Source organism: Canis lupus, chromosome 9 (assembly GCF_048164855.1).
Source record: "Canis lupus baileyi chromosome 9, mCanLup2.hap1, whole genome shotgun sequence".
Lineage (NCBI taxonomy): Eukaryota > Metazoa > Chordata > Mammalia > Carnivora > Canidae > Canis > Canis lupus.
In genome coordinates, this window is record NC_132846.1 from 5,362,232 (window position 1) to 5,387,821 (window position 25,590).

A 25,590-nucleotide genomic window follows, 5' to 3' on the forward strand; every position below is an offset into this window, starting at 1 on the left:
ATCAGACAGCATACAATATTTTGCATCATATATTTTCACTTAGTGTTTTTGTGTTTATCCATGCTGCTATAGATGGATCTAGTTACTCCATTTTCATATAATATAATTTTCCATTTTATGTATATGTTTCAAATTTTATTTACCCACTCTCCTCATGATCCTTAGGAGGATCTTTGAGTTCAGTAGCTTTTGATGCCTTTCTGATACTTTAAGGTATATTAAAAATAATTTGTCCAGATTTTTCAGTCCTCAGAGAGAGAGGTAGTCCTGGCTTTTTTGTAGCTCTTCATCCTGCAAACCAAATATTCAAGAATATATACCCACAGAATTTTTTACAGTGTCAAGCTCCAGATAAAATGTCAATAAAATTTTCCACCAGAGAGAGAGAAAATCAACTATGTTCTCTGACTTCAATTCAGCAAAATTAGAAATAAAACTTTATTTTTAAAAAATTTTTAAAAGATTTTATTTATTTATTCGTGAGAGACACAGAGAGAGGGTCAGAGACATAGGCAGAGGGAGAAGCAGGCTCCCTGTAGGGACCCCGATGTAGGACTTGATCCCGATCCTGGGATCATGCCCTGAGCCGAAGGCAGACACTCAACCATTGAGCCAACCAGGCATCCCAAAATACAGAATTTATTGGACAATTTTACAGCTATATGTCTGTTAAATTTAAGAATACTGACCAAAATTAGTGTAGATATCTAATACCTTCTGAACAAGCAGAAATAAAAAGATAAACCTTTATCAATCTGACATTAGTCAAGAAAGGAGGGGGGAAATAGCTAAGAATAAGGAATATCAGGATGGTGCGCAGTGGGTTGAATGATAGCCCCCCAAAAGATATGTTTACATCATAATCCCTGGAATTTGTGATTGTGACCCTATTTGAAAAAGAAGTCTTTGCACATGGAATAAAGTTAAGGCTCACTGGATGAGATCCCCCTCAGTTATCTGAGTGGGCCCTAAATCCAAATCCAATGCTAGGTGTCAAGAGACACGCAGGGAGAGGACTGCTGGTCATATGAAGACAGAGGCAGAGATGGGAGAGATGCACCTGTAAGCCTGGGAATGCCAATAGCCACAGATGCTGGATGAGGCAAGGGATGGAATCTCCTCCAGAGCTTCAGGAGGGAACTCGGCCCTGCCATCACCTGGATTCCAGACTTCTGGCCTCCAGAACTGTGACAAAATAGTTTTTGTCGTTTGTTTGTTTTTTGGGTTTTTTAAAGTAAGATTTTATTTATTTGAGAGAGAGAGAGGGAGAGACAGAGAGAGGCAAAGATAGCACAAGTGGGGGAGGGTGCGGGGAAAGGGAAAAGGAGGCTCCTAGCTGAGCAAGGAGGCTGATGTGAAGCTAGATCCCAGGACCCTGGGATCATGACCTGAGCCGAAGGCAGGTGCTTAACTGACTGAGCCACCAGGTGCCCCTAATTTCTGGTTTTTTGAAGGTCACCACATTTGTAGTAATTTGTCACAGCAGTCTTAGTAAACTAGTATGGATGATAAACAGAAAACACAGTATATGTTAGAAATAAGTCCAAATTTATCGATAATCACAAGCAGGTAAACTAATCTATTCAGACTAGCAGATTGGATTAAATAAAGCAGTACAAAATCTAGTTTTAGGCTGATGACAAGAGGCGGAGTGAAAAAAAGTGGTTGCAGAAGTCATAAATATAAGGATGGAAAAGATAGAGTAGCCAATTATTAACCAAAGAAAGTTGGAGTAGCGATATTAAGTCAGATCATATAAAATATAAGACAATAAAGAATTAATGAGAATAAAAAGCACTGGTACATAATTCTACAGGGAAGACTCCACCAAGAGGGCTTTATTTATTTGCAAGTAAAGTTAAAACAGAAAATAACAAGCTGGAGGAAAGTATTTGCAGCTTATAGGATAGGCTAAGACCTTACTTTCCTAATGCAAAAAGAACCTCTGCAAATCAATAAGAAAAAGACAAAAACTCTTAGAAAAAAAAACTAGGAATATGAATAGGTGTTCACAGAAAATACTCAATTTCAGCAATACAGAAAGAAATGTAGCTTTAAACTATGCTGAAACACCATTTTTACTTATTTTATTTTAAAATTTTTAGTTTTGAAGTGTAGTTGACATGTAATGTTCTATTAATTTCATGTGTACAACATGACTCAGTGATTCTGTACCTTATGCAGTGTTCACCACAGTAAGAGTGGGCACTGTCTGTCATTATACTATGTTATTAAAATATCATTGATTGTATTCCCTATGCAGTACTTTTCATCCCTGTGACTTATTTTGTAACTGGAAGTTTGTACCTCTTAATCACTTTCACCATTTTAAAATGTTTGGATTGGTAAAGGTCCAATAAGTTGATCGAATACTGGGTTAACTGGCATTTAGGGTGTGATGAAACGGGTCCTCTCACACATTGTAAGCAGCAGTACAAATAGATACAACATCTATGGATGGCAATTTGGCAATATGGAATAAAATAACACAAGCATATTCCTTTTGACTTACCAATTTCATTTCTCCTAATTTATTCTACAGATACAAATAAAATGATATATGAAAAAGGCTATTGATTATGCTACTATTTATAAAAGTGAAAGATTGATTACAATTTAGTGAATAGTCATAAAATACAAATACTGTGTGTAACTATTAAAAAGAATGAAGGAGTACGTGGGTGGCTCAGTCTGGTTAAGCATTGGCCCAGGTCATGATCTCAGGGTCCCAGGATGGAACTCCACATTGGGCTCCCTGCTCAGCAGGGGGTCTGCTTCTCCCTCTGCCCCTGCTTGTGCACGCACGTGCTCTTTCTCTTTCAAAGGAATAAATAAAATCTTTTGAAAAAATAATAAAAATAATAAGGACTCTCAGGATATAGTGATTCATAATCAGCCCCAAAATATATGACTAAATGAAGGAAGTAATGGGCAGTACAGTGTGCACAATATGCCCCTCTTTTATGAGTTACAACTACACAAGTACAGTTCATAATTATATGTAGTTGCTCATACATGCACAAAATGGGAAGGCTAAGTAAAAAAAACAACTGGTAACATTGGTTGCCATTGGGGGAAACGGAGACGCTAGTGGAGAGAAGTTGGTGGGAAACTGAAACCAGCAAACCAACAAACCAAACAACAGTTACACCACACCAAACCAACACCACCATCCTCCCATCTCCATAGAAAGAAAAAAATTGTAAAGATAACCGACAAAACTAAGAGCTGGTTTAAAACGACTAATAAGGGGCTCCTGGGTGGTTCAGTCGGTTAAGCATCTGGCTTCAGCTCAGGTCACCATCTCAGGATCCAGGGATTGAGCCCCAGTCAGGCATCCTGCCCAGCAGGCAGTCTGCTTCTCCCTCTCCCTCTGCACTTCCGCTCCCACCCCACCCCTGTCCCACTCATGCTCATGCTCTCTCAAATAAATGAATAAAATCTTTTAAAAAATGACTAATAAAATAGACAATCTGGGGGAAAATCTGATCAAGGAAAAGAGATTGTACAAATAATATTTGTTAAGATGTGTCCTTTCTTGGTCCCTACCTGTTGTGTGTCAAGGCTGTGGATGAATTCCATGTCATCTAGAATGGGGTAAGGCATAGGCTTTCTCAGGAAAGGGATTGCTTCCAAGGCTGAGCTGCCAAGAGAAGTCATGAACCCTTCCATCTTCTCATCATCCCACGGAGCATGCCGGGGATTATCATGCCTGCAGTGTGGGTCTGCATTCCAGTGAGGGTCCTCATCCCCTTGTAACCTTTCCTTCTGAAAAGTGCCCATGTAGGGACAGCCTTTTCAGTGAAAAAACAAACAGATCTTTTGGCATCAGGAAAACTTGAAAAAATTAAAAGTTGTTAATGAAAACAATTAACAGTTAGTCAACCTCTGTCTTCCTGCCCCCTCTTAATAAAAACACCAGGACAAGATGGGGTTAGAGATGTGTTTTATCAACTAGAAATGGATCATTTTTTAAAAATACAAACTGTTTTGGAGGAGAAACAGAGACAAAGAGAGAGAGGAAAAGACAGAGAGAGGGGGAATTCTGACACTCATTTGCATCCTCCCAATTTGGTATATTTGACATAGATTTGTGTTTTCATAGTCACTCAATTAAAATATTCTCTAATTTCTCTTGTAAATCACTGTAGGTGTATGTGTGTTAAGCAGTGTGTCGTTTCCTCTCCAGATGTTTAGAGATTTTCCGAATACCTTTGTTATTTATTTCTAGTTTAATGTTGTTGAGGCAGAGAGCATACTTGTTTTTTTGGGAGAGTTTTTTTAGACTTTATTTATTTATTCATGAAAGACACACAGAGAGAGGCAGAGACATAGGCAGTGGGAGAGGCAGGCTCCATGCAGGGAGCCTGATGTGGGACCTGATCCCGGGACCCCAGGATCATGACCTGAGCCCAACCACTGAGCCACTCAGTTATCCTGCAGAGGGCATACTTATAATATTTTAATCTTGTTCAAAGTGTTGGGATTTGTTTTATGGCTCAGGATATGGTCTAATTATGATGGATGTTTCATGTGTGCTTGGGAAAAAACTATGTATATTCTGCTTTTGTTGTGTGGAGTGCTCTATACATGCCAGTTAGGTCATGTTGGTTGATTGTATTGTTCAGGTTTTTCATATCCTCATTGATTTTCCATTTTCTTGTCCTAGAGGAGAGAGGAGTGTTGAAGTCAAGTATAAGTGCAGATTAACCTGTTTCTCCTTCAAATTCTAACAGTTTTTACTTTATCTATTTTGAAGTTCTGTTTTTAGATACATACACATTTAGGATAGTTACATCTTCTTGCTAATGTGATCTCTTTTTCATTATGTAATGTTCCTCTTTATCCCTGGCAATAGTCTTTGTTTTGAAGTGTACTCTTTTTGTACTAATATAGCTCCTCCAGCTTTCTTTTGAGTAGTATTTGCATGATCTTCCTTTTTCATCTTTTAACTGCTAAAGCATTTCTTTCTTTGTTTTCAGAGTGAGTTTCTTGTAGACAACATATTGGGTCATGTTTTGTATCTAAACTAACAATCTTTGTTGTTTAATTTGGGGTTCTCTCTGGCCCTTTTTCATCAGCACTTGGTGGAGGCCTTTGGAAAAGAGCTTGTGGGTGAGTTCAGACTCTCTTGTGTCTGGGTGTCCATTGTTCTAAACTAGTGGTTCTCAAAAATGGGCATTTTGCCCCCAAAAGGAAATTTGGTAATTTCTGAAGACATTTTTTATTATCACTACTCAGGGGGAGGAGTGGATACTACTGGCATCTAGTAGGTAGATGCCAGGAATGCTGCTAAATATTCTATGATGCCTAGGACAGCCTTTCACAACAAATAATTATCCTGCCCAAAATGTCAATAGGGTGAAAGCTGAGAAACTGTTCTAAACTGCATGTTAGCCCATATTCAGTGTTAATGAATTCATTAAAATTTTATTTTATTTATTTTTTTAATTCATTAAAATTTTAGTTGCTTTCTTCTTTCACTTTTATGGTAGCCACCTCTTCCTCTCCTACTTTGACAAAAGTGAAACAGTCCCTGTATCCCATCTTTCCTTGGCCAGTTTTCTAAGTCTTCAGAATTCAGCTTGCATGGTTGCCTCAGCTTTCTGATGGGGTCTAGGAAAGTTATAATTCTGTAGATTATCTATATTTTTTCATTGCTAAGGTGGGAGTTGATATTTTCTTGTGGTTTTGTACATTCTAAGTGGAAGCTAAACTTCCACTTGGTTTGGTTTTTAAATATCAGTTTTAAACCAGGATAAGGACAATTATTGACCAATCTCAACAAGGAACATAGTACAAAAATCCCAAAGTTATAGTGGTAGTATATATAAAACAGAGAACAGTAGCTAGAAATTTATCTCAGTCAATGTTCAGAGGTGGAAGGGTTAATTATTCATTCCATTGTCTTCTGCAGATAACTCCCTTTTCGTACTGACATCTGATGGCAATTAAATTCTGATATTTTTTCAGCTACTGAACGAAGAGGATGCTGAAAGCCATCACTATACAGCATATGGCAACATAAGGACTCTTCCATTCACCAATTATGGTGCTGTGGTATATACAAACTAAATCATGGCCACGTAGAATTTATCCCAAGAACACAAGGATGTTCACCAGCAGAAAATGCATAACTATAATTCAGTTCCTTAAGAGATCAAAGGAACAATCCATATGATCATCTCAACAGAAGCAAAAAAATTTAAAATCTATTCAGGATAAAAACAAAACAAAACAAACCAACTCTTAGCAAACTAGGACTAGAAGGGAATTTTCTTTTTTTATATGTATATTTTTTTATTGGAGTTCGATTTGCCTACATGTAGTATAACACCCAGTGCTCATCCTGTCAAGTGCTCCCCTCAGTGCCCATCACCCAGTTTTCTTAACCCAATATAGAATCCTACCAAACATATACAATAAACAGCATTTAAAAGTGAATCCTAACTATATTCACATGGAATTCTGTAGTAAGACAAGGAAGCCTGCAGCACCTCTATTGTTCAATCTTATACTGGAGGTTTTAATCAATACAGTAAGATGAGAGAAGGAAGTAAGATGTAAGAATTCATAAGGAAGAGAAAGACTCAATATTTGCCAATGCATAGAATCTATAGAACTAATAAGATAAGTCAGCAGTTTGCTAGCTGCAAGATCAACATGCAAAATCGGTAATGTTGTCCTACAACATAACAACCAGTTCAAAATGTTAAAGAGAAAAGGGTATCATTCATAAAATCTATTAGATATCTAAGAATAAAAATAACATAGAATTTGCTCTATCTTAACAAGGAAACATAAAAAACATTTTTGAAGAGTGGAACAAAGTTCTGAGTAAGTGGAGAGATCTACTACATGTGGGAAGGCTCAATAACACAAAGATACCCATTTGTCCTCATTTTGCTCTATGGGGTCATTGTAATTCTGATAAAAATTACAATAGTTTGTTTTTGTTTCTTAGTGGAACTCCTACGGAAGAATGAAACTTTAAGAATAGTAAACAATTTTGATGAAGAAAAAAGGTGGGGATACTTGCCTTACTATATATCAAGACTTATTAAAATGCTATGGAAAACAAAATAGGCAAATAGACCAATAGAACAGAATAGATTGCCCAGAAACAAACTTTCACATGGATGAAAGTTTGGGAAATGACACAAGTGAGATTATACAAGCCAGGGGAGGAAAGGAAGGACTAGTCAATAAATACTAATGGTATGACTGGTTTTCTACATAAAAATAAATTAGATCCTGAGGCACCTGGTGGCTCAGTCAGTTAAATGTCTGCCTTTGGCTTAGGTCATGATCCCAGGGTCCTGGGATTGACTCCCACATCAGGCTCCCTGCTCAGTGGGGAGACTGCTGCTCCCTCTCCCTCTGCCCCTACCCCCTGCTCATGGTCTCTCTCTCTCAAATAAATAAATAAAGTCTTTAAAAAAATAAATTTGATCCCTACTTCAAACCATATACAAAAATAAATTGAAGTTGTGTAAAAAACTACATTTGAGGGATGCCTGAGTGGGGCTGCTATTTTATAAGGGTGGCTGGGGAAGGCCATCCTGATAAAGTGAGTTTGGCATATGGATATCCAGGTGAAGAAATTCTCAGACAGAATGACCAACTTGAGCAGTGGCTCTTAAGCAGAAGTATACCTGGTCATCGAGGAACAAGAGTACAGTATGTTTGGAGGAGGTGTGGATAAAGAGTGATAGAAGATAAGGTCGAAAAGGAGATAGGGAGACAGGGTATGCAATGCCTGAAAGGCCATTGATAAGGACATCTGAAGGGTGTGGGGAACCACTGGAAGGAAGATTTGAGCTAAGAAATGACAAGATACAGCTAACAGTTTCTAAGGATTACTCTAGCTACTGTGTGGAGAGTGGATTGGAAAGGGGTAAGGGTGAAAGGGACGGGGTGTTCAGTCAGTAGGCCATTCTAATAGTCCAAGCAGGAGATGATGACTTGTCTCTGGATAATGGTGGTAGAGGTAGAAGTGCATGCATTCTGATGTATTTTGGAAGTGGAGAATTTATAATTTGCTCATACAGGATGAGAGAGAAAGGGAGAGGTCAAAGTGTAGAGTTTCCAAAGCCCAAGTGACTGGGTTAATGGTGGTGCTTTTTAATAAGATGGTGAACTCTGCAGGAGGAGTAGGCTTGTGACAGAGCATTAATAACCTGGTTTTATTTTATTTTATTTTATTTTATTTTATTTTATTTTATTTTAAATATTTATTTATTTATTTATTCAGAGAGAGCGAGAGGGAGGCAGAGACACAGGCAGAGGGAGAAGCAGGCTCCATGCAGGAAGCCCAACGACGTGGGACTCCATTCCGAGTCTCCAGGATCACACCCTGAGCTGCAGGCGGCACTAAATCGCTGCGCCACCGGGGCTGCCCCAGAACCTGGTTTTAAACATGTTGAGTTAGAGATGCTTATCAGACATCAAGTGGACAGCTAACTAATATATGAGTCTGGAGTTCAGGCAAGATGGTGAAGCCAGAGATGTCAATTTGAGAGTGGCTAGACTACAGATTGCGTGTGAAACTATGGCTGGATGAGATCCCCTAATGAATTAATGTTCATCAAGGAAAGGAGGTCTGAGGCTGGAGCCCCAGGTGCTCCAGTTTTAGACCCGGAAAGGAAGAGAAGGAACCAGTAAAGGAGTATTAGTGAGATTTGATGAGAATCAAAGAGAAGGAGGTATCTCAAGAAGGAGGGAACGATCATGTCAGATGCTGCTGAGAGGCTGAATAAGATGAGGACCGAGCATTTATCATTAGATTTGGCAAAGTGGAGGTCAACCACAGCCTTGCTGATAGTTTTAGCGAGTGGTGATGATGAAAGCCTGTCGGGCCTAGCTTTAAGAAAGGACAGAAGAGCAAGGGGAGAGGGTGAGTGTAGAGGATCTACAGGAGTTTTCCTGTAGAGGGAGGAGGGAAAATGGGATGGTAGTTGAGGGGGATATGTATTAAGGGAGTTTGGGGTTTTGTTTTTATTTTTTATTTATTTTTTAAAGATTTATTTATTTATGAGAGAGAGAGAGAGAGAGAGGCAGAGACACAGGCAAAGGGAGGAGCAGGCTCCATGCCAGGAGATTGACGTGGGACTTGATCCCGGGACTCCAGGATCCCGCCCTGGGCCAAAGGCAGGTGCTAAACCGCTGAGCCACCCAGGGATCCCTGTTCTTATTTATTTATTTTTTTAACACAGGAGATATACAGAGTGTATGCTGAAGAGAATGATCCTGTACAGACAGTATCTTTGAAAAAGTGAGAAGAGATGCCACCCAGGGCAGAAGTGGAAGTGTTGGCTTTGCATGGGAGCACTGACAGTTTATCAGCTGTAACAGAAGGGAAAGTAGAGAATTGAAGTTGGTAATACTTTTTAGATTGCTTCTATATGCTCCATACAATTGGAAGTAAGGTCATCAGCTAAAAATGAGAACATGGAAGGCTTTGGAAATTTTAGGGAAGAGAAGTTATGAAGTAATTGTCCTTAAGAATATGAGAGAGTGATCAATTAGGGAAGTGGAGCTGAAAGAATGAAGGGCAGCCTGATGGCCTTCCTAAGGTTAGTGGTCATGAATATCACCGTGCTTGTGTGTTTTTTTCCCAGCAAACATCATTTGCTGATGTGCTATTGGAGAGTGAATGGAGAACCATATTTATTCAATGTTGGGGTTTTTCCAGAAAAGTTCAAGGGAAGAAAAAAAGAGCAAGAGAATGACCACACATACAGAGAAGTGAGTATAATGTTGGAATGTGGATTCTAAGCCACATAGGGTAGGGGGTAAGGACTCGAAGGTGTGTGGGATATTAAAAGTTGGCAGGTCAATGGAAAGCAGGCTGTTAGAGTTGAAGAATTATTGAAGTCAGGCTATCAGAGGCAGTGTGCTGAAACATAAATATTGAACAGGGGGACACTAGTCATCAAGAGAAAGGAGTGAATGTGATTATTAGTAACTGGCAAGGTCTCAGGCATGACTGGAAGCAGGTGGCGTGGGAAAGATGAAGGCAGGATCACTGGGTGTAAGAGGATTGGGAATCAAGATCATCCTTGTAGGTATTGAAATCCCTAGTAATTGAGTAATGGGGAGGGAGACAATGAACCAGGGGATAAAATCTTCAAAGAATGAGGAGTGATAACTGGAAGGCCAGATGACTGCAAAAAGTCAGAATAAAGGGAGTAGTCCACTAAAATTAGCACTCAGAAAGTGCAAATAACCCTTAAAAATTGATGAGAAACAGCCCAATAAATAGTGCACAGAGAATGACAGCCCATCAATTTACAGAAGAGGAACCCTGAATGGCCATCAAACATGCAATGAAGACCAACTGCACTGGTAATCAGGAAAATCCAGACCACAATGGGATGCTATTTCACATCTCTGAGAATGCCAAAAGTGGGAATATCTGAGAGCATAAGCATTAAGAATGACTTGGAGGAACCGGTGCTCTCAAATGAGTGTAAACTGGTACAACAGCTTAGGAAAACAAATTTGGTATATAGTAAAGATCAAGATGTGTGTGCCCTTTGACCCAGCCTCCTCCTCCAAAATAAATTCTACGGGAAAGTTTACACATGTGTGGTGCAAGGTGATGTGCACATGATGCTTATGGCAGCATTTTCTTTCTTTAATAGATAAAAACTAAAACAACCCAAATGTCCATCAACATGAAAATGGACAATTGTGTCTGTTCATACAGTGAGAACACTCTGTTCTGTGCAGTGAAAGCGAATGGACTAGAGATTCATGTGTTGTGATTCAATTCCAAAAATATAAATTTGATGACAACCAGTAAATTTCAGTATGATAGGTACAGTGCCATAATACAATTTTTGGTAAAGCATAAAAACAAGCAAAACAATACCTATTATTTATGAATGTAAATGTAATAAAAATGTAAAAACATGGGCAAGAAGGATGCACACAACTTTAGGATGGAAGCCTTCTCTGGGAAGAGTGGAGAGAGGGGAATAGGATCTTGGAGAAGCACAGAAGGAGGTTTCTACTCAATTTGTAATGTTTTACTTAAAAAATATGAAATAGGGCAAAATGTTAACATTTATAAAATGTGGGTGTTGGCCGCATTACTTTGTTCTTTGTCATTCACTTGAAATATTTCACAATAGAAAAAGTCCATGGCATATATAAGATGACAGCACTTTGAGAGGATCAGATAAACACATTTTTAACGTTCATGTAATTCCGCTGTTCAGTGTCAGTCTGTTAATTTATAAGTACTTCTGGAACACCTAAAAATTGCATAACAGTGCTCTCAGTATCAGGACAGCTGCAGAGGGTGAGTAGAATTTCGAAACAGATGTCAGATATATGAACATGCCACTCGTCGAAACATGTAATGCATCGTGACAAATATGCATTAGGAAGAGATGCTATCACTGGTAGATTAGTCTAGAATGGGCTGAAATTGACAAAAACCTCCTGAACTATTTCTCTGTGGGTATAGCTCTCTAGAGCTCTAATCTGTGACTCTGCTTTCCCCTCAGGCTCTCTTTAGGCCATAAGGGCATATGGAAACCTGTCTCTCCTTTCCTGTGTGATACATAAATATTTATTTAACAAATAGATACTAAGGGCTTCCTGTCAGGCTCATGCATAGCCATGTACTGTGCGCTCCCTTTCCTGGGTCCTCTCCCTGTTCCTGCAATCATTAGCCTATACCCCTCTGTCTGCACTCTCCTGGGAAGGTGAACCCCTATCGTCCTCCAGAACCTTTTGCTACTGGGAACCTAGCTGGGGAGGCAGAAGCTTGCCTTAGGAGGGGTTATTCAGGGATATTACAGGTAATACTAAGGATATCACATTTTGCTTAAATGTTTTCATGACTCAAAAAAAAGGGTTAGGAGTGTGATGGACAGGGAACAGGTGAGCTTAAAGGGAGTGTCCTGAAAGACAAGAAGAAATGGGAGGAAGCTCTTATATAGCAGAATGTTCGGGGTGATCAGCGGAGCTTCAGGACTGCTACAGCCCCAGGCTTCTGTTTAAGAATCAGAGGAAAGCACCTGAGTTCATTGGCCCCAGGTAGGTTTGTCTGTTTCCTCCACTGACAATCCTGGGGGACAAAGGGCTGTAGAGACTGGAGAAGCTAGAGTCCTCTAGAAGCACTAGAGGCCAGAGCCTCTTCTCAGCACAGTCCCTGCCCTGCAAGGCTTGAAATTGGTCAGGTTGGGTAGGGTGTGGTAGTGGACACTGGTCACCGCCAGGAGGGCCAGAGTATGGACAGGGATAGTCTTAAGACTAGGACTCAAGTCCTTAACAGAGGAAGTGCTAACCTCCTTATTTTTTATGTACCAAAGATATCAGCTCAAATCCCTACTCCCTTCTGTCACAGTTAGTATCAGCCATGCCAGAGGCACCATGGCACCAACTGTCCCTACCCTCAAAGAGCATGTCAAGGGGGCTCTTCCAGGGCTAGGCATGGGAGGGAGGGGAGTGCTCCATCTGAGCCCTCCTGTGAATCTTGGCACCTTGCAATTGTCTAGAGGTTTCTACAGTGTAATCAGAACATATTATTTCAGAAAATTTAAGAACAGTCCAATTTTCATACATTACCTAAAATCTCTAAATGTACAGCTAATTTAAAGTTATGAAATTTTAGCAGCAGATTTTCACTATTCACAGCTTTAGTAATAATTGCCAAATTCTACACTCAAAATCCTCTAAGGTATGTGTAGTTGGTAAAAAAATTTTTAATTAACCTTTTATTTTGGAGTAATTTTAGATTTACCGAAAAGTTGCAAAACTAGTACACTCTTCATTCATTTGGTTTCCTCTAACGTTAACCTTTTATGTAAAACAATGGCACATTCATCAAAACTACAAAATGAACACTGGTACAATTTCACACTAAACTACCTGCTTTCTTCCTAGCACTCCAATTTTTCCAATAATGTCCCTTCAATGTGCCACGATCCCATGCAGGATACCACAATGTATTATTTCCTTAATCCCCTCCTATCCCAGACATTTCCTCAGTCTTGTTTTTCATGATCTCAACAGTTTTGAAGAGTATCAGTCAAGACATTGTAGAATGTACCTCAGTTTGGGTTGGTCTGATGTTTCCCTCACAATTAGGCAGGGATGCTTGGGCTAGGGAGACCAATTCCCCAGCGGTGAAGTGCCCTTTATATCTCATCATATCGGGCACACATGACAGCAAATGACTTATACGGCGATGCGAACCCTGATCACTGGGTTAGGGCAGTTTCTTCTGGGTTTCTCCACCGTGCGGTTACTATTGTTCCTTTTCTACACTTGATTCTTTAGAAGCAAGGCTCCAACTCCAGCTTACTTTCAAGCGAGGGGAGAAGGGATTCCTCTCCAGCTCATGCAAAGGAAATATGATTTGGAATTCTTCTATAAAGAAGGCTTATTTCTTCTTCATTTATTTATTTAGTCATTTTTTTGGTATCAGTATGGACACATGTATATTTATTTTATACATTAGATTAAAATTCAATACTATGTTATTTATTTTGTTGCTCATTTGTTCCAGCTTTGGCCACTGGGAGCTCTTTCAATTTGGCTCTTTTGTCCTTTGACATCCTTCTGTCCTTTTTTTCTTTCTTTCTTTTTGTTTGTTTCTATTATTATTATTATTATTATTTATTTTTTATTTTTTACTACTGTTTACTTTCTGGCAGTACATGGTGTTCCAGGCTCTTCTTATATTTTTCTTGCTCCAGCCATAGAAGAAGTCATTTCTCCAAGAAGAAACTGGGCATTTTAAAATAGTAGACTTTTATATATCAAAGCAAAGTATTCTTTTTTTAAAAAAGATTTTTAATTTATTTATTCATGAGAGAGAGAGAGAGAGAGAGAGGCAGAGACACAGGCAGAGGGAGAAGCAGGCTCCATGCACCGGGAGCCTGACGTGGGATTCGATCCCGGGTCTCCAGGATCGCGCCCTGGGCCAAAGGCAGGCGCTAAACCGCTGCGCCACCCAGGGATCCCAACTTAACCACTTCTTTAAAGGCTCCATCTCCACTCCCAAGACACACTGAGGTAATTGAGGTTAGGGTCTCAACATATGAATTTGAGGGCCGGGGAGGAACACAGTTCAGGCCATTATACTCCTTAAGATCAAGATCGAACTTGTTTTCAAACCCAGAGATTTAAGCAGAAAGTGCATGGTTGTTTCAAGCTTTTATGTTGAATACAGATGTGAACTTGTCTATTCTGAATCCTATGATTCTGTTCTCTAAGAAAGGTTAGGTTAGCTATCTTCATTACTTCTCTACTTGTGTGAGGGCTTAATAGTGGTAGAAAGACTGGGATAGACCACTCAGAAAATAGAATAGGAATTCAGACAAAAAATGAGCACTAGAGCAACAAGTATTAGCTATTTCAGTCATTAGGGCCTCCAATGAAATTTATGCCTCCTTGAGTGTGATCACCATTTATATAAAAATTATCGATTTCTAAAAAACTCCAAGAGATTTTTTTGGTGTGTGTGTGTGTGTGTGTGTGTGTGTGTGTGTGTGTTTTGTCCATTGGAGAAAGCCCCAAATCCCATGGCCTTGCCTCAGCATCCCACCTAACCTCAGCAACCCAGGAGGCCCTCCGCTCTGTCGCTGCTGGCTGCCTATGTCTCCTGCCTCAGACCCACTCTGACTAGACTCTGTGTCTGGAGCATTCTTAGCCCCAGCTATCAAGATGAGGTGACTAGTAGCTCTACCTCACTTCTTTTACAAGTGCTTGCTCACCTCTTCTGCCCTGGGTACTCACTCTGTCTCAGTTTATCTTCTAGAGGCCAGGCACTTGTTTGTGTTGTGCTGTGTTTCAACAGCCAAGCTTGTGCCTTATTCCTCGGCTCTGTCAAATTGTAAAGACTAATGGTTAAAGATGTGCCTCCCTTATTAAGAGTCAGGAGTACATGTTACAGAGTAGATGTCTGTTTTAATAAAGTTACTTTAAAGTGATTCTAGAAATATAAAAATAGCCCCAGTGGATGAATTTGTATTTTCTTCTTCTGTAGAGCTTAGGTCAGTTGTTTTCTTCAAGTCAAAGCCAAATGAATTTCTTTTAAAGCTTTTAGGTTGAAACAGCTTTAGGTTCAGAGGAAGTTGCAAAAATAGTACAGAGAGGTCCTGTGTACCCTTCTTTCATCCAGAATTTCCTATCCATATTCTAAATGAAAGTACAGTATTAAACCCAGGAAACTGACATTGATACAATCTACAGACCTTACTCAGATTTCACCAGTTTCATATGCAATCATTTGCATGTGTAGTGCTGGACTATTATCACATGCAGATTTGTGAAGCCACCACCACAACTGAGATATAGAATTGTTCCATTAGCACAAATATCCCTCATGCTACCTCTTTATAGCCACACCCAGCTGCTTCCTGCAACCCCCTCCCTAACCCCTGGCAACCACAAATCTCTTCTCCATATGTATAATTTTGTCTTTTGAGAATGCCACATTAGTGGCATCATTAATGGAATTGCCTTTTTCACTCAGCATAATTTCCTTGAGCTCCATCCAAATTGTTGTAGTTTATTGCTTTTTATGCTCTAGAGTGTTTTCTCACACCAACCAATTCTTCAACACCAGCTAGGTGTCCAATAATATAATTCAATTGTGACATTAACTAGTTAGTGTCAGATGCCAGAGGTTTAAGGGTTTGGTCCCAAATGTCTGCCCCTAGTCCAGACACCAATTACAGGTCTCTAGTCACCCATGTTACTGACCAACTGGCTATAAATCGAGAATACCCACAACCTTCTTCTCAGATTTGATGATTTGCTAGTATGACCTGCAGAACTCAGAACATTTAGTTTACTTACATTTACTGGTTTATTATAAAGGATATAACTTAGAAACCGCCATGTGGAATTGATGTATAGGGCAAGGTATAGGTGAGTTTGTGTGTGTGTGTGTGTGTGTGTGTGTGTGTGTGTGTGTGTATGTGTGTGTGTAGTTACAATACCTTTTTCTGGAAGCTCTCTGAATCTCATTATTCAAGAGTTTTTATAGCACTCCTCCTCCAGCCCCTCTCCTCCTGAGGTGGGTGGGTGGAGCCGTCGGTTCCAACTTTCTCATCACTTGGTCTTTCTGTTGAACAGCCCCATCCTGAGGCTAATTCCCCCACCCTAAGTCACCTTACTAGCATTAACTCAGCTTGTGATTGAAAAGGGACCTCTTATGAATAATAGAAGATATCCCTATCACTCAAAAAATCCCAAGGATTTTAGGAGCTCTGTGCCAGGATCCAGGGACGGAGATCAACTATATTTTTATTTTATACCACTGGGTAGATGTACCATACTTGGCTCAACAATTCATTGAAGGACTTTTGAGTCATTTCCAGTTTGGGCTAATACAAATAAAGTTTCTATAAATGTTCATGTGCATGATGTTGTGTGGACATATGTTTTCATTTCTCTGGGATAAATGCCCAGGAGTACAATTGTTGGTCATATGGTAAGTATATGTTTATTTTTAAAGTTTGAGGATAGCCAAGACAAATATATAAGTTCTGTGGGCTCAGAACAAGTAGCCCCTCCCTGGAGGGGAATCAGAGAAGGCAGTAGAGTTTAGATATTAAAATTTCAAACTATATTCAGTAGACTTGGTTTTGAACCTGAGCTTTTCTCTTTTGGTGAGAGATTGAATAAATTCTCTCTTTGTCCCAGTTTATAGTTCTGCAATATGAGGATAGTAACTACCACTAACTCGAAATGTTATCATGACTATTAAATTTAAAATAATCATGTAGAGTGCATAGCACTATGCTTAGGACATAATGGTCAATAAATGTGATATATATAACAGATGCTGTTGGTGTCCTGCTTATGTCCCCTGGGCACTCACCTTTCTGTACATAGAAGCCCAATGTCCAACAGCAAGTAGCTAGGACTTTTCCTGAAGGCTCCTGAGCACAGGTGGGACAGGTTGACAATGCTTTGGAATTAATACTGCTCAGTAGCAGTCCTCAGTAGCAGACGGGAGTTGGAAATACACTCTCATGAGATTAACTGAATGTCCTGATTTGCTTAGGACTGAGCAGTTTCATGGAACATGGTCTTTCAGTGCTAAAACCTGCAGTCCTGGGAAATTGGAATGGTTTGTACCCTAAATCCCCAATGTCCTTGCCTTTTGGGTAGGATAACTCTGAACAGAGTTCAGAGTTCATCAGCAGGATTGACCTTCAGATCCCCATAGAGGTAACTCATTTGATAATGCACCTCCTATGGATGATCTTCCCTTCTACCTCTCTACCTCCACTCTCCTAACATTGTTTCCCAGGGCCATCTCCAGGGTCAACCTAAGACAATTGTTCCTTGATCTCCCCAGAAGGAGGTGAGAGATGTGGGTTGAGAGAAAGGCGTTGCAGAAATGAGGTCTTACTGATGCAGTTGCAATGGCACAGGTAGCATGGGATCTTTGGGCAGGTGGACCAGAACAGTGTGGAGGGGGTGGTGAGCATAGAGACTCCACAAAAGTTTTGGTACCAGAAGAGAGTGGTTGGACTTTTATCTCCAGTTGAATGAGAGTCATTTGTGATGAAGAGAAACAACTTGCCTGTCAAATGCTGACAAGTTTGGTATCTCTGATGTGGGGGCTAAGGCTGTTGCTTCAGTGGGGATCTGAGAGAAGACGGGGTTGTGGAAGCTCGGGGAGATGACAAGAGCTTGGGTCAGGTGGTTGCAGCAGGCTGGGGAAAGTTGAGAAAGTTCAAAGTAGTATCTTTGTGGAAGAATGGATGTGTGGGGAGAAGTACAAAGGTGGCTCCAGGAAGTATCACTTAGGCACCTACCTGGAGCCCAGCACTGCAGCTGCCCACGTCTGCTGTGGTAGTGTGGTTCACTACGATGAGGAAGCCCTTCACGGAACAGGTAGTGGAAAGGCATGAGCAGCTCTGTACTTCCCTGGGAAGTTTGAAGGATGCATGGAGACACAGATCCCTACGTATTTCATGATGAGATTGTCTTCCCAGGTTCCTTCTCAGTATGGGCTCTGCCATGCTCCGAGCTGCGTGGTGGACCTTGAGGGGTCTTCAACGTTCCTTGGTCCCTCTCTCCGCAAGAATGAGCAGCAATAGGACAGACAGGAGCTATGCCCTGGCTGATAAAGTGGCTGTGATCACTGGATCCACAAAGGGGTAAGTGAATGAGAATTCTCGCTGACCTATCATAACACGTCAACATCTCCATCCCACGTCAGGCTCTGCAGTCAATGCCTTTCTCATACAACTTGCCTGACCCCCTCACAGCTCTCACATTTATAATTAACTCCAAATCTCAGCAACTCTCCCTAAAACATCTGGTTTCTGAGTTCCAAAAATGATATGGATAGAAAACTAGCTGTTTCTGAGTCAGAGTAGTGTTGGGGATTTAGTCTCTGTCACTTACTTGCTGGGTAACCTGAAGACATTTAACTTTTTATCATCGGGACAGCCCTCTATCCCTGTCCTTCATAGGCACATCACTGTGGTCTTTTAGGGTCTTGGTCTACCAAGGAGAAGCCCAAGACCTACTTGTCTCTCAGACTCAGGGGTTCATTGGCTGCAAATGCCCACCAGCACTAGGGCAATGGGCAGGACAACATCTCAACCAACTTAGAGACCTTTTATAGATGTACCTCTCCTTTCATCACATTTCTTCCAGTGTCCTTCCAATTCCACTCATCATCTAGCTGCCATAAGGAGCCTCAATCTGTAATGAGGCACTACGGCAGGCAGGAGGAAGGGAGGCTTCTGGTGTCGAATGCTGCAGGGGCACCATCTTCCTTCTGACCATTCATGGTCTACACCATCACCAGTTTGGACTATGCAATTTTAGAAGTGCTTAACCGTTCCAGGTTTTCCCAGACCCCCGTGATGTTTTAAATCATGCCCCTAGTACCCAGCTGTCATAACAAATGAATACCTCTAAAATGCCAAGCTGCCCAGAGAGTTTATGCGAAACAGGAGAAATATGCCTTCTACCCTTTTATTACTGGGCTCAGCCAGCCCCTACCAGGGCAGCTTCAGACCTCTTCAGGTAAAGGAGCTGCAGAGGGGACAGAAATCTTTTTCAGCATGATCCAATGCAGAACAGAAGAAAGCTGTTGGACTTAGAGAAAATAATTCCTACCAGAGGCCTCTGGCTAGAACCAAGGGAGAAAACACAGGGCAGCTGAAGATTCTCTACAATTGAGGCTGGGTGCCCAGCATGTTCACAAATGTTTTTTTTTTTTTTTTTTTTTAAGATTTATTTATTTATTTATTTATTTATTTATTTATTTATTTATTTATGATAGAGAGAGAGAGAGAGAGGCAGAGACACAGGAGGAGGGAGAAGCAGGCTCCATGCAGGGAGCCGGACGTGGGACTGGATCCTGGGTCTCCAGGATCTCGCCCTGGGCTAAACCGCTGAGGCACCCAGGGATCCCCAAAAATGTTCTTTTGAAAACCTCCCTTTAACAAGATTAATATGAAAATTTACTCACCTATAAAATATGATTATTATACCTAGTGAGAATTAAATGAGGTAGCCTTGGTGAAGGCAGGATATGTAGTCAGATTCAATAGTTCTCCATCCTTGCTTGGAAAGATTTGGAGGCCACTCTTGGGCCATACTGTGGAACTCAATTTGTGTCTTGTGATCAGGCTCCCAGGAGGAGGATGGGGAGGGGATGAAGCCACCGTAGCCATCTCTGCCCACAGGATCGGCTTCGCTATCGCCCGGCGCCTGGCCCGGGACGGGGCGCACGTGGTGGTCAGCAGCCGGAAGCAGCACAACGTGGACCGGGCGGTGGCAGCGCTGCAGGGCGAGGGGCTGAGCGTGACCGGCACCGTGTGCCACGTGGGGAAGGCCGAGGACCGGGAGCGGCTGGTGGCCACGGTGAGGGGCACGGTGGAAGGCAGATGGGGACAAGCAGATTCAGCCCTGGTAGAAGGGGATTGAGGTCTCTAGCATTGGTGTCTAGGCCAACAACACATAGGATAGGGTCCTGCTCAAGGGATAAAACAAAGGGACAACCTGAATGGCTGAGAAGAGATGCTCCTGGCAGGAGGGAATTCACATGGTCTAGGCTAGAAGCTTGCTGTCAAAAGGTGATCTGATGATCAGTGGTGGGGCATGTCCTGGGAGCTTGCTGGGGATCCAGAATCTCCCATCTCCTCAGAGCTGCTGAATTGAAATCCACATTTAACCAGACCTCAGGTGAGTGTACCTGCTAGAGTTTGAGCAGTGCAGGGCCAGTGCACTCCAGGTATTAGATTGAGGAGCCTACTAGAGTCGCATTCTGGATTAAGACCAGTTCATTGAGACAGTCCTGGAAAGGGTGAGCTGTGAGGTAAATATGAAGTACTGTGAAATGCACAGGTACTTGTACTTGTGAATGGGCTCTTGTATGTGTGACCAAAGGAGGAGCGTTTCCAGAGTGGAGGGAGAAGGGAGGAGGAATTGATTAGAAATCTAAGATATGAAAGAAGGGACAGATTAGAGGCAGTAACCACTGTGAATGAAGATCTGGACTTGGGGGGTGGGGGAGGTGGCCAGCTACCAACCAGACATCTTGCGGGGGCAGAAATTAGATGCTTCCAGGAAGGTGAGAAACAAATATTTCACTCAACCTCTGATCCCTGAGGTCCGACCCTGCCCCAGAATGGCTTCAGTCATGAAGTGGTTACTTAGTTTGCTCTGTGTCATCAGTTTGGTGGGGGAAGGACGGAGGCTTCTAAAGAACCCTTTATTCCATTTCTTCACCCCACATTCTGTTGTTTCCTTCACAGGCCCTGGAGCATTATGGGGGCGTCGACTTTCTGGTGTGTGTGGCAGGGGTCAACCCTTTGGTGGGGAGCACTCTGGGGGCCAGTGAGCAGGTGTGGGACAAGGTGAGGACTGGAGTAGGATCTTACACATTCTGCATGGTTCTCTGTCCACCATTTTGCACACACATGTGCGTGGATGCATGCACACACACATACACAGTACCTAAGGTCCCTCATATTCCTGTCACTACTGACTCTGATGGGTGGAAGATGAGCTCACCTGGGTTGAACCACCCATCAGGAAGCTCAATAGGCACTACCATGCCCCGCCTATGCCAGGCACCAGCAGCCCCCCTCTGTTGACTCTCCTTGTGCTGGTCACTGCTACAAAGTCCTGAGATGCCAGAAATGATTTCTGATCTGTCCATGGTGAGGGATTCTGAGGCTGTCCCAGTCTGGACTCACTGGCACCCACTCTGATCCATCAGTCTGGCTGTCCCATGCCTCACCTGTCCAGCTGAGAGGAGGGACAGCTAAGAGGAGGGACTGCATCCAGACTTGCCATCCCAGCTGGAATCCGCCAGACATTCTAGGGACTCCTGTAGCCCTGGCCACCTGCCCCTGCTGTCCTGAAGGCCCTTGTGAGAGGAGCTGGCCCAGTCCTGACCCACCCCCTCACCTGACTCTGCTGGTAGAGATGAGTCCGTGGTCAGGGTGAGCCGTTCCCTCCTGTTGGAATCATCCTCTGAATAATGCCTGCTATTCATCCTTGCAGACACTGCCCCACTTCCTTTTTTTAGTTCTCACATTCCCTGGCCTTCTGGATACAATTTCCAGTTCCCCCTTCTCAGTCATACTCCGGCTTTTCCAATTAAAAAAAAAAAATCCTGGTTGTGAACATTTCCTGACACAGACTGGGTGCTCAGTGTGGATTCCCTCTCTCTCATCCTCACCTCCGTTAAGGCAGTCACTAAAAACAAGTCATCCTGACTTCTCCTCTTCTCTTTTCTCCAGCCTTCTCTCTGGAGGTGATGTTAACTGGGGAGAGCGGGTGTGGGGGCCCGCAGTGGGAGGGTCTCCCCAACCACAACTTATTGGTGGTTTCCCAGTGACCGAGGCAGGACAGAAACCTAAGATTTTTTTTCTCCTGAAGGACCCTGTCCCTCACACTCTGTTAAAGAGCAGGACTCAAGCTCTGAGTCTATGGGGAGTACCCTGGGTCCTGCTCTGGCCACAGGTCTCCAAGTGACCAGTGAGAATGGGCACTGGACAGACCTCATCTCTCCTTCTCCTTTGCCTCTGTATTTTCTCTGATTTCAGGTCCTGGACGTGAATGTGAAGTCCCCGGCCCTCCTGCTGAGCCAGCTGCTGCCCCACATGGAAAACAGAGGGTGAGGAAGGGAGGGGCTAGTGGGCACTAGGGGCCCAGGAAATGCAGTGTGGCAGCAAGAGAAGTGAGATGTGTGTCTTTTGGAAAATATTCTCTATTTCCACACCTACCCTCTTCCCCATGGGATGTGACAGTTGTGAATAAGAGAAACATTTGCTGGGGAGGGAGAAGAACCAGCTTTTCAGAAGACCTTTCACAAGCTCTTGTTCTTTTGATCTCAGAGAATGCAGACTTTGTCTCTTTTAGTGGCAACTCCAGGGAAGAAGGGTCCAGAAGGCAGTAACGTGGAGCGCTAGCTCTGACCCCTTAATTCCAGCCCTCCTCTAGGAGCCATCTCATTGGTTTCCCTTCTCGTTAGAGGCACTGTGGCATTTGCTGCAGAGCCTTGCTCTTCCGTGTCTTGGGCAGGCCAGGCTGGGACTGCTTGGCTGCACACTGACCTCAGAGGGGCTGTGACTTGAGAGCATGCATTACTGGGGCTTTGTTCTCCAGGAGTGCTGCCTCTTGGCTGTGACCCTGGCTGTGGTGACTGGCTAGCACTGACCCTGCCATTGACCTTAGTGTCCACTAGTTTCTGCTCAGTGTTCCAGATATTCTCTGACCTTATCATGAGTCTTGAGCTGCTTTCCTCTTACCGTGAAAGTACAATTTCCTGGGGCTCATCTGGGCTCTTAGTTGGACTCACCTGCTACCCCATCCCATCTGCCTTTCTCCTTACAGGGCAGGCTCCGTGGTTCTGGTCTCATCTATGGTGGCCTATGTACCAATACCAGTGAGTGTAAAATCCTCGGCATGGGGCTGGGTGAGGGGCAGTGGAGTCTTATTTCCTGTGAGACTCTACAGTGGGGTGTAGAAGAACTGGCCATTGATGGGAGTTGAGATTAACTTGATTACTACAAATTTGGGATTATAATCTCATTTGCCATAACATCTCTGAAAGCCAAGGATGTTAAGCCGTTTGCCCAGGGTATGCACAGTTCATGGGAAAGCAAGTTCTGAGTCCTGGGATGTCCCCATTCCAGTTTCCTGGCTGAATGTTTGAAAGTCCAGGGTGGCTTTCTCTGTTTCAAACTTGGACACACATGGCAGTGACTCCCTGGCATTTCTCTAATCCTGGACAAGGTCCTCTAGCTCAGAAATTCACCTCTTAAAAATGATTGTAGGGATCCCTGGGTGGCGCAGCTGTTTAACGCCTGCCTTTGGCCCAGGGCACAATCCTGGAGACCCGGGATTGAATCCCACGTCGGGCTCCCGGTGCATGGAGCCTGCTTCTCCCTCTGCCTATGTCTCTGCCTCTCTCTCTCTCTCTGTGTGTGTGACTATCATAAATTTTAAAAAAAATGATTGTAAATGGGGAAAGGCAGCGGAAGGGATTTTAGTTGGGGCCTAAAGTCTGGTGTTTCATCTCAGTGTGAGACCTAGAGTCACAGCTCTGGCTGTTCAGGTGACATTCTCTCCTGCCAATTCCAATCCCTTTGTCTATTTACTTTTGCTTTTCAGAAGCTGGGAGTCTACAACACCAGCAAAACAGCACTGTTGGGTCTCTGTAAGTCTCTGGCTATAGAGCTGGCCCCAAAAGGCATCCGAGTGAACTGCTTGGTGCCAGGAATAATCAAGACTGACTTTATGCAAGTGGTGAGGATCACAGTCTTTGCTCCCCAACCTGTCCTGTGGTTCTCATTTGTCCCTTCCCTGGCCAAGCTCCCGGTGCCCACAGACAGCTTCATACTTGGATTGCAATCTCAGTCCAGGCCCAATTCAGAAGCTCTGCCCTGCAGACTTTGGCACCAGCAGCCTCTCACTTTCCTGCAGAATGGGGTCTCTATTCTCAGTAGGGAGCAAACCAAAGCTCTGCCCCACTCCTCTCTCCTGAACATGGTCATCCTCCCACAGAGGCATCGATCTGCCATGGTGCCCTTCCCACCACCCCTGCCCTACCCCCGCAACAGTCCTTTTGCCTAACACTGACTCTGAAATCTTTTCTCAGGAGAAAACATTGCCATACTTGCTACCTGACTTTAATGACATCTATGGATTGCAGCGGTAGGTAGGGTTTGGGGCTTAGGTCCGTGGCTACTCTGAAGGAAAGTTCAATTTCAAGAAGAGACAGAGCCTGATTTTCCAGTCTGCTGGCTGATCTCCCTTGCTAAAGTCTGAGAATAGCCTGGGGTTAGGGGATGGAGGGTGGGCATGTTCCTGCTGAGCCCACCTTGACCTTCCCCAGAACCTGATTTGACTAGAGTTTTGTGAGGTATTGGTCTGTAGGCTCAATGTCGGGCCCCCTCTGGTCCAGCAGAACCTGAAGTCGGAGCTTAACATTGGATGGGCTGTGACCTCAGTTCTGCTCTTTTCCTCTCAGGTTTGGGGAGCCTGAAGAATGTGCGGGAATTGTGTCTTTCTTGTGCTCTTCAGATGCCAGCTACATCACTGGGGAGAACATCGTAGTAGCTGGCTACTCTCCTAAACTGTGAAACAGACTGTTAAGAGAGTGAAGCCATGGTCCTTGGTGTGAAACTGGGGGTTGGTGGAGAATATGGAGGTAGGGGAGCCTTAGGGTACAGAATCATACAGGGAAACTTGTTCAGGAAATGAGAAGGAAAGTCAGGACTCTGAAATTTCTCATTTGGAAATAAACATGTTTGGACATTCCCAATCTGGGCTCACCCTTGTTTGGTAGTGATATATGAGTGGTTCCTTTGACCTGGAAGCCTCATCCCCAAGATTAGTCCCTTCTCTTATCACCCCCAAGGCTTTACCTCCTCGTCCTTCCTTCCACCCTTCCCAATGAAGTTGAAAACTGAGCAGGATACTTTCTATCACCCCTTTGTTTCTGTTTGTTTGTTTATTTTTATCTTTCAGGTCTTGGATCAAATAGAACCTTCTCTGAGATACCTTCCCTTGACTACCCTATGTAATATCGTTCCCACCCAAGTCACTTTCTATGACATTATCTGTTCTGTTTTCTTCATAGCATTTTTAACTCTGACTTTATTGTTTTTACTTGTTTACTTATTTATTATATGCTTTATTCATTCAAATGTAGATTCCATAAGACCAAACACCTTGTCTGTCGTAGCCATGAGTTCATATGAGTATTCATAGCCATGAGCACTTTGCATATAAAAATGCTCAATAAATATTTGTTGAATGAATTCACTGCCATCTTCCATTCTGGCTCAGTGATTCTCCTGCTCAAGTTTCAAATTTTTTTTTTTAATTTTTATTTATTTATGATAGTCACACAGAGAGAGAGAGAGAGAGGCAGAGACACAGGCAGAGGGAGAAGCAGGCTCCATGCACCGAGAGCCCGATGTGGGATTCGATCCCGGGTCTCCAGGATCGCGCCCTGGGCCAAAGGCAGGCGCCAAACCGCTGTGCCACCCAGGGATCCCCTCCTGCTCATGTTTCAGACTGAAGCTCATCCATCTACTAGAGGTCACTTTAGGGAGCCCCGTAAATAGATGA

The 25,590-nt window shown here is 42.9% G+C and overlaps 1 protein-coding gene across 1 annotated transcript; it reads left to right on the top strand.

Annotated features, from left to right (window-relative positions):
• Window positions 1-941: 941 nt before the first annotated feature.
• Window positions 942-24,737, top strand: LOC140639341 (dehydrogenase/reductase SDR family member 2, mitochondrial-like). The gene is made up of 11 exons (XM_072837711.1): window positions 942-1,062; window positions 9,216-9,379; window positions 9,621-9,747; window positions 17,976-18,140; window positions 19,686-19,863; window positions 20,757-20,858; window positions 22,056-22,126; window positions 22,846-22,897; window positions 23,626-23,760; window positions 24,113-24,168; window positions 24,485-24,737. Exons 3-11 carry the CDS (start codon window positions 9,656-9,658, stop codon window positions 24,594-24,596), a joined length of 963 nt encoding a protein of 320 aa, XP_072693812.1. The 5' UTR covers window positions 942-1,062; window positions 9,216-9,379; window positions 9,621-9,655; the 3' UTR covers window positions 24,597-24,737.
• The last annotated feature ends 853 nt before the right edge of the window (window positions 24,738-25,590 follow it).

Bases quoted from the DNA above. Each gene is read 5' to 3' on its own strand.
- LOC140639341 (XM_072837711.1), top strand. From the start codon at position 9,656: ATGGAGAACCATATTTATTCAATGTTGGGGTTTTTCCAGAAAAGTTCA. The intron at 23,761-24,112 runs GTGAGGATCACA...ATCTTTTCTCAG, and splicing joins AGACTGACTTTATGCAAGTG to GAGAAAACATTGCCATACTT. The intron at 24,169-24,484 runs GTAGGTAGGGTT...TTTTCCTCTCAG, and splicing joins GACATCTATGGATTGCAGCG to GTTTGGGGAGCCTGAAGAAT.